At 43.9% G+C, this 18,163-nt stretch overlaps 1 protein-coding gene across 3 annotated transcripts in view; it reads right to left on the bottom strand.

The window, feature by feature from the left end:
• The window catches only part of LOC129825073 (centrosomal protein of 85 kDa-like), a 74,277-nt gene extending 61,820 nt beyond the window's left edge, over window positions 1-12,457 (bottom strand). The window contains exon 1 of one of the 3 annotated variants that reach the window (XM_055884831.1): window positions 12,356-12,457. In XM_055884831.1, the coding sequence (XP_055740806.1) occupies window positions 12,356-12,371 (16 nt within the window). In that variant the 5' untranslated portion in view covers window positions 12,372-12,457. Of the gene's footprint in view, window positions 1-3,554; window positions 3,964-12,355 lie in introns of those variants that run through there. The other 2 variants (XM_055884832.1, XM_055884830.1) reach the window with 2 other exon arrangements.
• Window positions 12,458-18,163: the final 5,706 nt, after the last annotated feature.

Raw genomic sequence — 18,163 nt, 5'->3', positions numbered from 1 at the left:
GATAAGAGGATCGGGATTGTTTGATCATTATTAAAGTCAGCAAACAGAATCTGCACAGCTAGAGACCCTAATAACAGCTGCTAGCTTAGCTCAACTGGCATATGTTTTGGTTGGAGACGGACTGACTACATTTCTGTTGCTCTACACCCCCTTCCCCCCCTAGTAAACACACAACTAGTTGGCAAAAAAACAGACTCACCAATCCCTGAAGTCTGGTTGTATGCTACAACTACACTAGATCTACTTTTCTCTCAATTACAGTCAATGTGATTGTGTTATACAGTCAGATATTTTTTACTTAACCTTTATTTAACTAGACAAGTCAGTTAAGAACAAATTCTTATTTACAATGACTCCCTACCCTGGCCAAACCCTAACAACGATAGGCCAATTGTGCGCCGCCCTGTGGGACTCCCAGTCGTGGCCGGTTGTGATACAGCGTGGAATTGAACCAGGGTCTGTAGTCATGCCTCTAGAACTGAGATGCATTGCCTTAGACCCCTGCGCCACTCGGGATAATATAGAGATAGTATTACTGAGAGGGTAGTGTTGACAGTTGAATGATACAGTGGTAATGCACATATTGACTAGGAAACACTCAGTTCCTGAGGGGAGATAAACCCAGTAGTATAACATGACACAGTGTCACTGAAATCTACCAAGCAGGGATGTGGCCTGTACGCTCAGGTCAAAAAAGACTACACAGCTTAGATTTAAACTAGCCCAAAGGCCGGCAGATGTCTCTTCATCTTACCGTCCGAAGGCATTGTATGCAGCCGGCTCAAGCACGGTAGTGGAAAATGGTGTTTATAAAGAAAGTATGCATATTTCCCCCATTTTTTCCACCTTCTCACCATTAAATCGAGTTAAGGAGGAGATTGACGCCTTTGCGGCCTGAATGGAGAATGTTTTATGTACAACCCTGTCCACGGATACGCAGCCGCTGCATACAATACCTTTGGACGGTAAGATGAAACGACTCAATATCGCCACCTGCCGGCCTTCGGACTAGATTTAAACCAAATTATGTTCTAAACACAGATAGGACTGTTTAGTATCAAACAAAAACAAGGGATCGTAGATAAGTAAACCTATTTTTGAGATAATAACCAAGAAAAAAGGCAGAGGACTTTATACTCCTTTGTGCTGACTGAGCTAACACATGAGACGCGGAAGCCAGACCAGAAGTGCCCGCGGTAGTGATTTTCTGTCTGCTCAGACCTCTAATCCAATTGTTTCCCTTGATTTACTGAGTCACGAAACACAAAATAACTTTTGCCTCCTGTGATATTCAGTTGTTAGACAGTATGCTAGGCCCTAGTTCACTGCTAAGCTACACCAATCCATAACTGAGCAAACCAGTCAGTCGCCCATTATAAAAACACAGTCCCCTCTAGTGAAAACAAACCCTCTCTCCCAGGCACATGGAAATGAAAGCAGAGGCTACACTGAAATATTTCCTGAGTAATTTCAGATGACAGGAGGGATTTTCGGTTTCAGATTCCTAGGGATGCATACAGGCACTTGTCATTATCACACTGAGTAACTGTTATGTGAGTATGAGTAATGACCGAGGTCAGGTTAGACATAGTGAGGTTCAGGTGAGTCCCAAACACACAGTAGTGCATCCCAACAGTCCATGTCTGTCTCTACACACTGCAGGGGCTGTATGTCCTCTTTGTCTGCAAACTATTCTGAGGGTGTAATCCGTTTAGACAGACGTCATTAAGGCTGTCCTATTATGTGCCGTACGGCAGGACGGGGCTGAGGAGGGTGCAGCTCAGATGTGCTCTGTAACGTTACTCCACATGGAAAGGTGACTGTCCTCCTGCTCTGCTGTGACCATCACCAAGGCACTTGCTGAAGCACACTCCTGTTACAATGCAGTGTAGGTGGCAGAATACTTTTGCTTATAGATAAGACATATATCAAATTGCTCTTATACCTATGTAGTAACACTATATTACTTTAGTAAGAACATTGCTACTTATTGTAGCCTATAGTTGGCCAATTGCGTAGTGTTTTGGGGGGTTATTACACAATAATAAGAATATTACATGGTTGTGTAAGAGGCATGGATAGTTATCCAATCTACAGTGACCACATACCAGAATCCTATTTCTCTTTACACACTTTCTTAGACTCTCCCTCTCTCTCTACCAGGAATCAGCACATCAATTATGATAGGCATCAGCAGCAGAGAGAGGTTGAACTAGACCTGCTACATGATCACTCTCCCATTTCTGACGTGTCTTAAATCTCGAGGGCTCTGTCCAGACAGCCCCTTACATCATCATGCCCAAGGCCTCCACTCCACTCCTGCTCCCGCCTGCATATGTGGCACATCACAAATACCTGTGATTTCTAGCATAATTCTGAAAGCTGGAATCTCCCTGTGGATGTAACACTTGATGAGGTTGAACCTACAGTGAGCATGGCTCAGATTGAGGTGATTGAGCTGTTGGATTCCAGTGGTCCACTCTCTCTAATCACTGCCCAGATATATTAGCCATTCCAAAATTGCCTACATTCTCAATATACCTGTCCTGAATCTGAGCCTGGTGAAACCACTCACATAAACTAGAAGTCCTTAAATAAAGAGGATCATAAAATAACGATATAATTGATATGCCTTTTGTAGCCAACATATTGTAACACTATGGAGAACAAGTTGATAGTGTAAGTTCCTCATCTGTTTTACGGAGGAGTGCGCCTAGGCTCTTTAGAATGTAGTACTTGGGTTATGCAAAAATAGATAGATTATTTAGATCACAAAAGCACGCTGCACCCGCCAAGCTCCATTATGACACTGCAGTGGCTATGCTCATCTGATTCAGCAGTTTGCTGGGCGCCGAAGAACATTATGCTTGGAACATATCAAGTTTGTTGTTCATTGTAGGCTAAATCAAAACGTGATGATCTATTTGTAGGGCTGGTACTATATCTGTTGGCCACTTTAGATGATCTAGCTAGTAGGCTAGCTAGATTTATAGTTAACTATCAATCTGGCCATAGCCACAGTAATTGACAGGGCTAGCTGTCACTGACTCACTGGACAGGAAGACAAAGGACGCGCGGGGGTAAGTCCGTCATAATATAATTCCTGCGACACAATGCAAATAACTACATCACAATGTAGCTTGGCTAGACATCTTTCGAATGTTGATTACAGAAACAGAAATCGTAAACTATAAGGGCGAGCAGTTAGTTAAATGCCCCCGATGATGAAAAAAAATCCGCTCTCTGCAACCTGCATTATTTTGTCATGAACAATTGATAGTCATCTATTCAAGCATTTCTGTTACAATGTCTCATCATCAACGATGTTTCATCATTATCAAGAAGCACCAGATGCTCCGGGAGAGCAAACGTTAGCAGTTAGCTCGCTAGCAGAAGCCCTTATGTATTAGCTTAGCATCAGCTAGCTAGAATCGAGTGAAGGTTCACCGTTATACGAGCCTGATCAAGCCTCTCGTCTGTTCAGACATTATTGCCAAAAAAATATCAAAACAGTGATGTTATTCTTGAATAAAATATAAATAATAAGATCTTACCCGTTTTAAAGGTATCAAACCCATCCTCAAATTCGTTTCTGCCCCACATTGTGACTGGTTTTATGCGCCGGATCGCAGTGGAACTCCGAGAATAGATCCCACAAGAAAAAAGCAAAACGTGATCTCACAAAAGATGGAAGATTCCTCAAGAGGTTGTCATGATTACATTGCGGGAAAGGACAGTCATTAAAACTGAAACGAAACGGCTTCCTATTATAACACGTCTTCTGTCCAAAACGAGCTCCATAAATCTGAAATCTTGGTAAGGTTGACTAAAGAACTACTGTCGACTCGCTGGCAAGAGCAATGCATGTAAGGATGTGATCTCACTGAGTGCGCGCTACAGCTCCTCTTCCCGAAAGGCTGTCTCCTCCCCCTCTACTCAGTGCCAAGGCCACTGCAGCTAGACAAGGGTTGAGTGTTCCTTGGCGACTCTAAGCATAGCCAACACAGTATTCTAAAATACTGATAATCGTTTCCCTGTGTGTGGCTTTTGGGATTTTGGTTTTGAGCTGCAGTATGCAGTCAAAGGCAAAGCCCCACTGTCTGCAGTCTTGACGGAGAGCCAATTGTACAGGTGCGCTGAGCATCATGAGTAAATTGTGACGTTTCTGGCGCGCTGTCACTTTTAAATTATGATTATTTTTTTTATCCAGGTGAGGCCCTGCTGAACGGCAATTAAACAACAAATTAATATATCTAATGGAAATATACTTGTTACTGTCGTGTAATTAATCAATACATAATAACACCAACGTTCTACCCCAAGACTGCACTTCCATTAATAGGTAAACAAGGCAAGGTTACCCGAAAAAAAAAGGATCAGCTAAGGTCATGTCAGCTGGTCATAAGGTCATATCAGCTGGCAACTTCTCACAGTGAGATTTTTTTTGGTTTACAGAAATGTTTGAAGCTCTGTGGAAGACACCTGGTCAAAGCTGCTAGACAACAACACAGCAGTCAAGACAGGAAGAGGAGCTATTGAGTTGCCTAGTGGGGAAACCAGTGGGACCAGTTAGTGACATTCCTAATTTTTTAATTTAACTAGGCAAGTCAGTTAAGAACAAATTCTTATTTACAATGCGGCCTACACCGGCCAAACCCGGACGACGCTGGGCCAATTGTGTGCCGCCCTATGGGACTCCCAATCACAGCCTGATGTGATACAGCCTGGATTCAAACCAGGGTGTCTGTAGTGACACCTCTAGCACTGAGATGCAGTGCCTTAGACCGCTGCGCCACTCGGGAGCCTCATATAAGTCTCATATAAGCCCTGCCTACTACACAGTCCTAAATGGTCACATTCCTACTAATGACAATTTTCTACACTAATCCTGAAATGATGAAGGGCACTTTGGGACCTTCCGTTAAGCACTTGCACTTTTTTTGCAGGCAGTAAATGTCCCTTTAAACCTAGTCCTGTCACTTCTGCTTTGCTCTCTTTATTCCCTATCACTTAGTTATGTGCTTCACTGTCCAGCTTTGTTCCTCTATTGTGGATTTAAAAAACTACCGCTTCTTAGACTTGCTTTCAATGAGAATTACAGATCTAAAAGTCACAGATCTATAAGTCACATTTCTATGTGAATTTGGTTGGTAGCTCAAAAAGTGACATATTGCAGCTTTAACCTAAACCCATACCAAACCCGTTATCATGCGAATGTTTATTTCTACACAATATTTCCTTGGGAAAAACAGACTACCATAATAATGTGTCAATATGCAACATTTCAGCAAACACAATTCCAAAACTCATCCTCCTAAGTTCATATAGATACTTCCCTTTAAGTTTGAACAGAGGAGCTTCCTTAGCAACCTACCATGGTGCTAACAAATTGACAAATTGTGATGAATCATTGTTTATTACACAGTAAGGTCACAATATGACAGATCATTCCCTGGCCATCAACAGGTTTTAACCGAGTGAAGAATATTTGGAAGGAACCCAAGGATGACAAAAAAAATCTGAAATATCCCAGACAAAACATATGTAATATTTCAATGTGTGCTGGAGTTTTGCATCACTACCAGACTGTAAAATTGGTCAGCTATGACACCAGAGGACCGATCCAAATCAGTTCCAACGCTACAATGACATGAACTGTCTGCAGTCATTCAGCATGAGACCGTTACAGGCTGAGGGGAACAGCCCCGCTGCATAATTATTTGTGTACAGTATTGTCCCGGTTCAATTACCCATACTGTCTCAATTAAATAAATTACATTCTCTCTGTGTCTGCATACAAATGCAATTATCTCAATAGACGAGCTAAACAGAGCTGCCAAAAGACATGAGACACATGGGAAAGTGTGTGTTCTTAATCACTAACTGTTTTTTTGTGTCATGTAATTGAAGACTTATCAACACAAAATGAGAGCACATGATGGTTGCACACTCCTCCTGCCCGCTTTTGATCAAGTTAATGCAGAAAATATATGGGAAGTGTGATGTCAGTGTAACAATGTTCATGAAGTAAGGCAAAGATAGTGTTTTGTTAATGAATTTCATCCCCCATGGTTTAGAGTGTTGGCAAATTCAGCTCTGACCTAATAGCAAAAACATTAAGGGTCAAGCCCAAATCATACATCAATATCAACATTGGAAATTCGGTCTAAATTCATTATAATGATATAAGGAAATGGGAAGTATGAAAACAGACCACAGTATTTACAGGTACAAGAACTTCCAGATGGCAAACTGTTATAAACAAGAACAAAACACACAACTGAATCTCCCAACAGGTCTGAACATGACGCATCACTACAGGGTATTACACAATCATCCATTTCTATCATCAACATGAGTTATTGAGAACACTCTCACGTTCACAGTCAACTAATTGACAAGGTAGTACTTTGGCAGTGCTCAAAAAAGGGGGTCACAATGCACAGTGCCTTCAGAAAGTATTCATACCTCTTGACCACAGGAGGTTGGTGGCACCTTAATTGGGGAGGACGGGCTCATGGTAATGGCAGGAGCAGAATGAGTGGACTGGTTCAAATATATCAAACACATGCTTTCCATGGTTTCCATGTGTTTGATACCATTGCATTCACTCTGTTCCAGCCATTACTATGATCCGTCCTACCCCCTTATTCCACATTTTGTTGCGTTACAGCCTGAATTCAAAATTGATTAAATAAACTCAGCGAATAAACTCACTGTCAACTGTGTTTAATTTCAGTGTAAATATTCGTATGAACATAACAGGATTTAACAACTGAGACATAAACTGAACAAGTTCCACAGACATGTGACTAACAGAAATTGAATAATGTGTCCCTGAACAAAGGGGGGGGGGGGGGGGGGCAAAATCAACAGTAACAGTCAGTATCTGGTGTGGCCACCAGCTGGATTAAGTATTGCAGTGCATCTCCTCCTCATTGACTGCACCAGATTTGCCAGTTCTTGCTGTGAGATGTTACCCCTCTCATCCACCAAGGCGCCTGCTAGTTCCCGGACATTTCTGGGGGGAATGGCCCTAGCCCTCACCCTCCGATCCAACATGTCCCAGACATGCTCAATGGGATTGAGATCCGGGCTCTTCGCTGGCCATGGCAGAACACTGGCATTCCTGTCTTGCAGAAAATCATGCACAGAATGAGCAGTATGGCTGGTGGCATTGTCATGCTGGAGGGTCATGTCAGGATGAGCCTGCATGAAGGGTACCACATGAGGGAGGAGGATGTCTTCCCTGTAACGCACAGGGTTGAGATTTCCTGCAATGACAACAAGCTCAGTCTGATGATGCTGTGACATACCGCCCCAGACCATGACAGACCCTCCACCTCCAAATCGATCCCGCTCCAGAGTACAGGCCTCGGTGTAACGCTCATTCCTTCGACGGTAAACGCGAATCCGAACAGCATCCCTGGTGAGACAAAACTGCGACTCGCAGGGATTGTGCGTTCCTGGTGTAACTCGGGCAGTTGTTGTTGCCATCCTGCAGGTGTGGTGTTCAGATGCACCAATCCTGTGCAGGTGTTGTTACTTGTGCTCTGCCACTGCGAGGACGATCAGCTGTCCGTCCTGTCTCCCTGTAGTGCTGTCTTAGGTGTCTCAAAGTACGGACATTGCAATTTATTGCCCTGGCCACATCTGCAGTCCTCATGCCTCCTTGCAGAATGCCTAAGGCACGTTCACGCAGATGAGCAGGGACCCTGGGCATCTTTCTTTTGGTGTTTTTCAGAGTCAGTAGAAAGGCCTCTTTAGTGTCCTAAGTTTTCAAAACTGTGACCTTAATTGCCTACCGTCTGTAAGCTGTTAGTGTCTTAACGACCGTTCCACAGGTGACTGTTCATGAATTGTTTATGGTTCATTGAACAAGCATGGGAAAGATCTGTGAAGTTATTTGGATTTTTACGAATGATCTTTGAAAGACAGGGTCCTGAAAAAGGGACTTTTCTTTGTTTGCTGAATGTATATATTGTTCTCATCCATCTACAAACAATACCCCATAATGACATGTGAAAACATATTTTAAGAAATGTTTGCAAATGTATTGAAAATTAAATACAGAACTATACAGTACAAGTTTACATTTTGGACACCTACTCATTCAAGGGTTTTTCTTTATTATTACTATTTTCTACATTGTAGAATAACAGTGAAGACATCAAAACTATGAAATAACACATATGGAATCATGTAGTATCCAAAAAAGTGTTAAACAAATCAAAATGTATTTTATATTTGAGATTCTTCAAAGTAACCACCCTTGGCCTTGATGACAGCTTTGCACACTCTTGGCATTCTCTCAACTAGCTTCATGAGGTAGTCACCTGGAATGCATTTCAATTAACAGGTGTCCCTTTTTAAAAGTTAATTTGTGGAATTTCTTTCCTTCCTAATCTTTGAGCCAATCAGTTGTGTTGTGACAAGGCAGGGGTGGTATACAGAAGAAAGCCCTATTTGTTAAAAGACCAAGTCCATATTATGGCAAGAACATCTCAAATAAGCAAAAATAAATGACAGTCCATCATTACTTTAAAGACATGAATGTCAGTCAATATGGAAAATATCAAGAAAGTTTATTCAAGTGGAGTCGCAAAAACCAAGTGCTATGATGAAACTGGCTCTTAGGAGGACCACCACAGGAAAGGAAGACCCAGAGTTACCTCTGCTTCAGAGGATATGTTTATTAGAGTTACCAGCCTCAGAAATTGCAGCCCAAATAAATGATTCACAGAGTTAAAGTAACAGACACATCTCAACATCAACTGTTCAGAGGAGAATGTGTGAATCAGGCCTTCATGGTCGAGTTGCTGCAAAGAAACCACTACTAAAGGACACCAATAATAAGAAGAGACTTGCTTGGGCCAAGAAACACAAGGAATGGACATTAGACCGGTGGAAATCTGTTCTTTGGTCTGATGATTCCAAATTTGAGATTTTAGGTTCCATCCACCGTGTCTTTGTAAGTGAACGGACAATCTCCACATGTGTGGTTCCCACCGTGAAGCATGGAGGAGGAGCTACTTTGCTGGTGACACTGTCTGTAAATCATTTAGAATTCAAGGCACACTTAACCAATATGGCTACCACAGCATTCTGCAGTGATATCCCATCTGGTTTGCACTTAGTGGGACTATCATTTGCTTTTCAACAGGACAATGACCCAACAAACCTCCAGGCTATGTAAGGGCTATTTGAACAAGAAGGAGAGTGATGGAGTGCTGCATCAGATGACCTGGCCTCCACAATCACCCAACCTCAACACTAATTGAGATGGTTTGGAATGATTTGGACCGCAGAGTGAAGTAAAGCAGCCAACAAGTGCTCAGCATATGTGGGAACTCCTTCAAGACTTTTGGAAAAGCATTCCAAGTGAAGCTGGTTGAGAGAATGCCAAGAGTGTGCAAAGCTGTCATCAAGGCAAAGGGTGACTTCTTTGAAGAATCTAAAATCTAAAATATATTTTGATTTGTTTAACACTTTTTTGATCACTACAAAGCTCCATATGTGTTATTTCATCATCTTGATGTCTTCACTATTATTCTACAATGTAGAAAATACAACAAATATAGAAAAATCCTTGAATGAGTAGGTGTCTCCAAACCTTTGTCCATTACTGTAAGTATTCACACCCCTGAGTCAATATTTTGTAGAATCACCTTTGGCAGCGATTAAAGCTGTGGGTCTTTCTGGGTAAGTCTCTCAGTCACATTTGCCCATTTGTCTTTTCAAAATTCTTAAAGCTCTGTGAAATTGGTTGTTGATAATTGCTAGACAACCGTTGTCAGGTCTTGCCATATATTTTCAAAACTGTAACTCGGGAACATGCACTGTCTTCTTGGTAAGCAACTCCAGTGTATATTTGGCTTTGTGTTTAGGTTACTGTTCTGCTGAAAGGTGAATTCATCTCCCAGTGTCTGATGGAAAGCAGACTGGACCAGGTTTTCCTCTAGGATTTTGCCTGTGCTTAGCTCCATTCTGTTTCTTTTTTATCCTGAAAAACTCCCCAGTCCTTAACGATTACAAGCATAGCCATAACATGATGCAGCCACCACTATGCTTGCAAATACAGAGAGTGGTACTCAATAATGTGTTGTATTGGATTTGCCCCAAACATAACACTTTGTATTCATGACAAAATGTGAATTACTTTGCCACATTTTTTGCAGTATTACTTTAGTGCCTTGTTTAAAAACAGGATGCATGTTTTGGAATACTTTTATTATATACAGGCTTCCTTCTTTTCACTCATTTAAAATTCATGTTAAACACTATTATTGCAACTTAAAACTATCCATGCAACTTATTATGTGACTTGTTAAGCACATTTTTACTCCTGAACTTATTTAGGCTTGCCATGAGAATACTTGAATACTTATTGACTCAAAACATTTTAGCTTTACATTTGTAATTATTTTCTCAAAGAAACTGACATTTTGTGGTATTGTGTGTATGCCAGTGACAAAAATCTCTATTTAATCCATTTTAAATTCAGTCTGTAACACAATAAAATGTGGAAAAAGTCAAGGGGTGTGAATAATTTCTGAAAGCACTGTACCTACACTCTAATTCTCTGTTCCCATAGGATAACACTTTGGAGAGCACTTTTTGGTTCCAGGTAGAACCCTTTTGGGTTCCATGTATAACTATTTTCACAGAGGGTTCTACATGGAACCCAAAAGGGTTCTCCAATGGGAACAGCCAAACAACCCTTTTGGAACCCTTTTTTAAAATGAATCTAATAAGTATTCTACTGTCATAGATAGTACAGTGATGAAAACCACGGCCTCTGATGAGTTTGGTAACTGTTTGGGTCAGGCCTGAACAAGAACACCTGTGTATTAGAGGAGCTAAGTTGTGCATGCATCTCTAGACACAGAGTAGACATGTTGTTCTGGATGGAACCCTGGCACTGCAGGACACCACAAACGGTCCCCACGACAACAGTAGCTCTTTCAGCCAAACAGCACGGCCCACTCCCTCCCATTCTGAGTCTGAACAGTAGACTACACTTCAGAACAAAGAACACTTCACATTTACCAAACAATCCTTGGGCTGTTAACAGTGCACATTTATGTGTGATTGAACTTGCGTCTTTGGTTATTTTCAGATGCACCTTTTATGAGCAGCAAAAAGACCTTGAGGAAACATTCAATAAGCTAAGGTGACCAGATTTTGGAAATTAAAATGTTTGCAATAGTTCTTTCAAATATTTGTATTAATTATAACACAGAAATTGATTACCCGTCATGGACATTTTTGGGGACAGCTCTAGCCGGGGTCAGGCCACCAAAACCATGGACTGTCACCAGAAATTGGGGGAGTCTGGTCACCCTACAATAAGAAGTGGCTTGTAACTAGACTTATTACAAAACCACATCTGGATTGTGTCTAAGTCAGGGAGAATTCCAATACAACTAGCTAATAATGGAATGCATTACTACAATATTGTTTAAAGAAAGCCTAATTCTCCAAAGCAAAGAACACACGTTTTGGTATCAAAGCAGAAGTCTGGCACTCAGCCCTTATTAGAGAGTAATGAACAGTCGCTACCCAGCACACAAACACAACATTTCCTCTCAGAGGACTCTGAATATATGTGTTCCACTGACGACAGCAGTGACCTGCTCTTTCGCTGTTGTTTTTCCCTCCACCACCTCAGATGAGCTGGATTACATGTACAATTTCCAGATCATTGTTGAAATATATATCAAGAGGGACTTTGGGCAAACGGAGCGGTGTCAGAATCAGTGTTTTTGTGCATGTTATCAGCTTGTTGCAGACTGCTCCCTGCCCCCACTTCCTGTCTCTCAGCCAGGAAACCAATGACTGGGCCTGGACACACTACTACAGCCAACCTGCACACTGAGCCCACTGTCCTAGCACACAGCACTGACACATGTCAACAGAAAACCCTGGCCAGACCATGTGTTACACTAACATACCAGTACACTAGCATGACCACTACATGTTTATGGAACATTAGCTGTTTTCATACCACAACTTTTACACATTTCTGCCCAAAATAGTTTCTCTGAATAGTACAACGGATGGTGGTAACAGAACTTGAGAATAAATCAACAAAATCAACATGGGCTGTAGAATGGAATGCCAGATACAAAAATGCTAAGTCAAATTCTGTTTAAAGTAGCCTTAATCTTGGTTATATCCTAATAGAAGACAAGTGTCCTCTTTACATATTCACATCTGTTTTAAATAGCACAACCATATTTCTATGTATTTCTTTTGAGGAGCTTGCTTTGTGAGTAAGTACACACCAACATGAACAAATATGAGAAAAGAGTACGGGTAATAGATCTATTAAAGTTTTAGAAAATCTACTTACACAAATTGTTCTTCATGAGCACTTCGGCACGCAATGCAGAAGCAGAGTGAGGAAGTGGTAAAGGACTCAGAATACGTTGACATGAAACTCAACTCAGGAACTTGATTAGCCAACCACCTTCACAAAACACAGCAAGAAAAAAGTGACATTTTGAACACAAGCTGTGCAATGAGAAAGGTCTATGACCCGTACTCCACTTTGTGATTTTGGCCTAGTTTTCAGGAAGAATTCATAAGATCTGTCACGTTCCTGACCTATTTATGTTAGTTTTTGTGTGTTAGTTGGTCAGGACGTGAGGTTGGGTGGGCATTCTATGTTATCTGTTTCTATGTTGGTTTCGGTTTGCCTGGTATGGCTCTTGATTAGAGGCAGGTGGTTTGCGTTTGCCTCTAATTAAGAGTCATATTTAGGTAGGGCATTCTCACTGTTTGTTTGTGGGTGATTGTCTCCTGTGTCCGTATGTTATGTTCGTACCACATAGGACTGTAGCGTTTGTTTGTTTCGTTTTCGTTTCGATGTCGTCTGTTACCTGTACGTAAGTTTATGTTTAGTTATGTAAGTTTATGTTCAGGTCTCGTCAACGTCGTTTTGTTATTTTGTAGTTTGGAAAGTGTTTTGTTTCGTTTCGTGTGCCATCGTAATTTATAATAAAGATGGCTTATTTCCCTGAGCCTGCGTTTTGGTCTGAAGATCCTTCTCTCCTCACCTCTTCCGAGGATGAGGAGAGCGTCACCCGTTACAGAATCACCCACCAACACGCTAAGACCAAGCGGCAAGGGAAAACGAAACGGAGTAAGGGACAGGAGAGAAAGGAGCAATGGACATGGGACGATGTTTTGGATGGAAAGGGTGTCTACACATGGGAGGAGATCCTAGCTGGTAGAGATCGCCTCCCATGGGAACAGCTGGAGGCACTGAGGAGAGCGGAGGCTACCAGAGAGAGGAACCGGAGCTATGAGGGAACGCGTCTGGCACGGAAGCCGAAAAAGCCCGTAAGTAATTCCCAAAAATTTCTTGGGGGGGGGCTAGGAGGTGGTGGGCCAAGGGCAGGTAGGAGACCTGCGCCCACTTCCCAGGCTTACCGTGGAGAGCGGGAGTACGGGCAGGCGCCGTGTTACGCAGTAGAGCGCACGGTGTCTCCTGTACGAGTGCATAGCCCAGTGCGGGTTATTCCACCTCCCCGCACTGGTAGGGCTAGATTGAGTATTGAGCCAGGTGTCATGAGGCCGGCTCAACGCGTCTGGTCTCCAGTGCGTCTCCTCGGGCCGGCATACATGGCACCTGCCTTACGCATGGTTTCCCCGGTTCGCCTACATAGCCCGGTGCGGGTTATTCCACCTCCCCGCACTGGTCGGGCAACCTGGGGTATTCAACCAGGTAAGGTTGGGCAAGCTCAATGCTCAAGAGTGCCAGTACGCCTCCACGGTCCGGTATTTCCGGCACCACCTCCCCGCCCCAGCCTAGTACCTACAGTGTATACACTACGCACTAGGCTACCAGTGCGTATCCTGAGCCCTGTTCCTCCTCCACGCACTCTCCCTGTAGTGCGTGTATCTAGCCCGGTGCCTCCAGTTCCGGCCCCACGCACTAAGCTACCAGTGCGTCTCCAGAGCCCTGTACACACTGTATATTCTCCCCCTACTAATCCTGATGTGCTTGTCCTCAGCCCGGCGTCACCAGTGCCGGTACCACGCATCAGGGATAGAGTAGGCTTTGAGAATACAGTGTGCCCTGTTCCTGCTCCCCGCACTAGTAGGAAGGTGCTTGTCATTAGCACGGTGCCTCCAGTTCCGGCACCACGCACCAGGTCTACAGTGCGCCATATCCGGCCAGAGCCATCCGTCTCCCCAGCGCCGTCTGAGCCATCCGTCTCCCCAGCGCCGTCTGAGCCATCCGTCTCCCCAGCGCCGTCTGAGCCATCCGTCTCCCCAGCGCCGTCTGAGCCATCCGTCTGCCAGGAGCCTGCAAAGCCGCCCGTCTGCCAGGAGCCTGCAAAGCCGCCCGTCTGCCAGGAGCCTGCAAAGCCGCCCGTCTGCCATGAGCCTGCAAAGCCGCCCGTCTGCCATGAGCCTACAGAGCCGTCAGCCAGACAGGAGCCGCTAGAGCCGTCAGCCAGACAGGAGCCGCTAGAGCCGTCAGCCAGACAGGAGCCGCTAGAGCCGTCAGCCAGACAGGATCCGCCAGAGCCGCCAACCAGACAGGATCCGCCAGAGCCGCCAACCAGACAGGATCCGCCAGAGCCGCCAACCAGACAGGATCCGCCAGAGCCGCCAACCAGACAGGATCTGCCAGAGCCGCCAACCAGACAGGATCTGCCAGAGCCGCCAACCAGACAGGATCTGCCAGAGCCGCCAACCAGACAGGATCTGCCAGAGCCGCCAACCAGACAGGATCTGCCAGAGCCGCCAACCAGACAGGATCTGCCAGAGCCGCCAACCAGACAGGATCTGCCAGAGCCGCCAGCGAGCCATGAGCAGCCAGAGCCGTCAGAGCGCCATGAGCAGCCAGAGCCGTCAGCCTGCCATGAGCGTCGAGAGCCGTCAGCCTGCCATGAGCGTCGAGAGCCGTCAGCCTGCCATGAGCGTCGAGAGCCGTCAGCCTGCCATGAGCGTCGAGAGCCGTCAGCCTGCCATGAGCGTCGAGAGCCGTCAGCCTGCCATGAGCGTCGAGAGCCGTCAGCCTGCCATGAGCGTCGAGAGCCGTCAGCCAGCCATGAGCATCGAGAGTCGTCAGTCAGCCATGAGCTGCCCTTCAGCCTGAAAAGGCTAGATACCCAGAACTGCCCATCAGTCCAGAGCTGTCTCTCTGTCCGGAGCTGCCTTTCAGTCCGGAGTTGCCCCTCTATCCTGATCTCCCTCTCTATCTTTATCTACCTCTATAGTCTTATCTATCCCTCTGTCTTGGTTTATCTCTCTGTCCCGGTATTGTCATTATTAGATATGTTATTAGGAGGATTTTGGGGGGGAAGTAAGAGGGTGGACATTCTTGAAGGGAGGGGGCTAGGATGGATTATGGTGGGGTGGGAACCGCGCCCGGAGCCTGAGCCACCACCGTGGTTAGATGCCCACCCAGACCCTCCCCTAGACTTTGTGCTGGTGCGTCCGGAGTTCGCACCTTGTGGGGGGGGTACTGTCACGTTCCTGACCTATTTATGTTAGTTTTTGTGTGTTAGTTGGTCAGGACGTGAGGTTGGGTGGGCATTCTATGTTATCTGTTTCTATGTTGGTTTCGGTTTGCCTGGTATGGCTCTTGATTAGAGGCAGGTGGTTTGCGTTTGCCTCTAATTAAGAGTCATATTTAGGTAGGGCATTCTCACTGTTTGTTTGTGGGTGATTGTCTCCTGTGTCCGTATGTTATGTTCGTACCACATAGGACTGTAGCGTTTGTTTGTTTCGTTTTCGTTTCGATGTCGTCTGTTACCTGTACGTAAGTTTATGTTTAGTTATGTAAGTTTATGTTCAGGTCTCGTCAACGTCGTTTTGTTATTTTGTAGTTTGGAAAGTGTTTTGTTTCGTTTCGTGTGCCATCGTAATTTATAATAAAGATGGCTTATTTCCCTGAGCCTGCGTTTTGGTCTGAAGATCCTTCTCTCCTCACCTCTTCCGAGGATGAGGAGAGCGTCACCCGTTACAAGATCAAAGGAGTAAAAAAATATTTAACCTTTCTACACATGCTATACAGACAAAACTATTTCATACAATCTCTTGACAGTGAAGCATCAATACAGAGGGAAACATAATCAAGGTACCAGCTTTATTGCAGAACAGTTGAAGCCTGCTTCCTTCCAGACAGCTAGTTAATCTGCCTCTATGTTCACCATTTGACTGGCTGACTGGGATGTTTAAGTGCACTTCTAAAACCATGGATTTAGGTTACTTGTTAATTAGCCTCTTTAATTGGGTGTTTGTCTGACCTTCTGTCTGTATCCATATAGATCAATAATGTTAGTCTAAGTCTACATTTTAGACTGCGTCTGGACAGCCAGACTAGACCCATGGTCTCTATTCCAAGGCCTCTACAATATCTCCCGGTCAATTCATTATCATGGTCATTCCAGAAGCTTTCAGCTCCACTTTGAAGTTGAAACAGAAGTCAACTAAACTTCTACAATGGATCTCTCCAGCTCTTACGTCCCTCTCTCCCCTCTTTCTCCACTAGATAAGAACATATAGATGCTGTTTTGGGAAGTTGGAGCTGTCGTTCAGTGTGAAATTCCAAGGAAGCTGAAAGTTGGTACTCAGAAGAGTCTTTCTACACAGTAAGGGTTCCTTAGTCGGCAGTTATTTTTTCAGTGTTAGTTTCCGGCTTGTCAGTGCAACTGTGTGGGTGCATTGCCCAACTTTTTACATGCCACAGCGCAGTAACAACAGTCTCATACACAGTTGAATTAATCTCAGACAAATAGTACTTGCAGTCTTATCAATATTATCCTTATGTGTAAGACTGAATCCAAACCATGACCAGATTGAGTTAAAAAAATGTTGAATGCACAATGTTGTCAAACTCAGAGACAGCTAGCTTGGAGGTGTTGTCAGTCACATTAGCCTGCATGAGTTCATACCTCAGGCCTCCAGCTCTTCTGTCAGGAATGATCATTTTCAGCCTTCTCCCCTCTGTTCCTGCAGCACTCATGCAAAAACAAGCCTGTGAAATATCTCCACTGTGTTTATGTAACTGTGTACAGACTGCCAGAGGCACGCAGGCCAGCCTTTCACTGCTGCTCATTCCTATGCAACCCACAGATCTAGTACCACAAGTTTTAGAGGCACATTGGAGTACATTCGGAATCTGAAATGGTTTTTAGCAGCTAGTGATTATCTGTCCAGATCTGCCAAGCCAGTTAGAACAGGAAGGGGCTGTTCTAAGATGCATTCTTATAGGAATGAAAGAAAGGAGATATCAGTCATGACTGTGATACAGTACTTTATGTCCTAAAATATCAGATAAAGACAATTTTCTAAAGTTCTAAAACAAAAAGTAGACCAGACTTACCCTAAAAGATGATCCTCCAAATTGAAAGACAAACCCCTGAGGAATAACAGACATCTCAACAGTAAAGAATAAACTGAGGACAAAAGCAAAACAGTCTGTTGAATTGAACAAAGACCTCTACACAGGAGAGTACCAAGACATGTGCATTTGGCACATAGCAACTCTGTCAGCTGTTCAGACTGCCAAAACCTGCTGAGAGGAACTACCACTGTGGCTAATAAGTTCCACATTAGCACTTTACATTTCAATAAGGAATACAATCCTTCAGGACTTTCACCTCTTCGAAATTGAATAGGTATAGCTCATTTTATTATAAAAGAAAGTATTATAGGTCAAACGGCAAATTTTCAAAGTACAGCACTTCTAAAAGCTGTGAATATTATAAGCACATGCACTTCACATGACATATTATACCCGTGCCAATATTATTCTGACAAAACATTCAATCCTTTGAACTGAGACTAGAAGAACCTCAGAAACACTGTAGAGGACAAATGAGAAATACAATGCTCCTGAAAATCAGAATAAAACTGCTGGAAAACAAGAGAAGGCTGACATCATGCAGTGATTGGGTGAGGTATGTGGTAGTAGACAGATGGGCGGATGGCTAATCAATGTCTATTCATTATTGATGAGGCTGCTTCTTCATCTGCAGGAAGTTAGGATCCATTAACTCCTCCTCTTACCTCCTGTTGTCACCCACCTCCGACCTTCCTCCATTAACATCACCAGCACACCACCTCACTGGGGATGGTCTGGCTGTCTGGCTGACATTGAGCAGTCTGACCTACACCAACTAGAACAAAAGACATGCTT

This window comes from Salvelinus fontinalis, chromosome 27 (genome assembly GCF_029448725.1).
Source record: "Salvelinus fontinalis isolate EN_2023a chromosome 27, ASM2944872v1, whole genome shotgun sequence".
Lineage (NCBI taxonomy): Eukaryota > Metazoa > Chordata > Actinopteri > Salmoniformes > Salmonidae > Salvelinus > Salvelinus fontinalis.
This window is presented reverse-complemented; position numbering and strand designations above follow the sequence as displayed.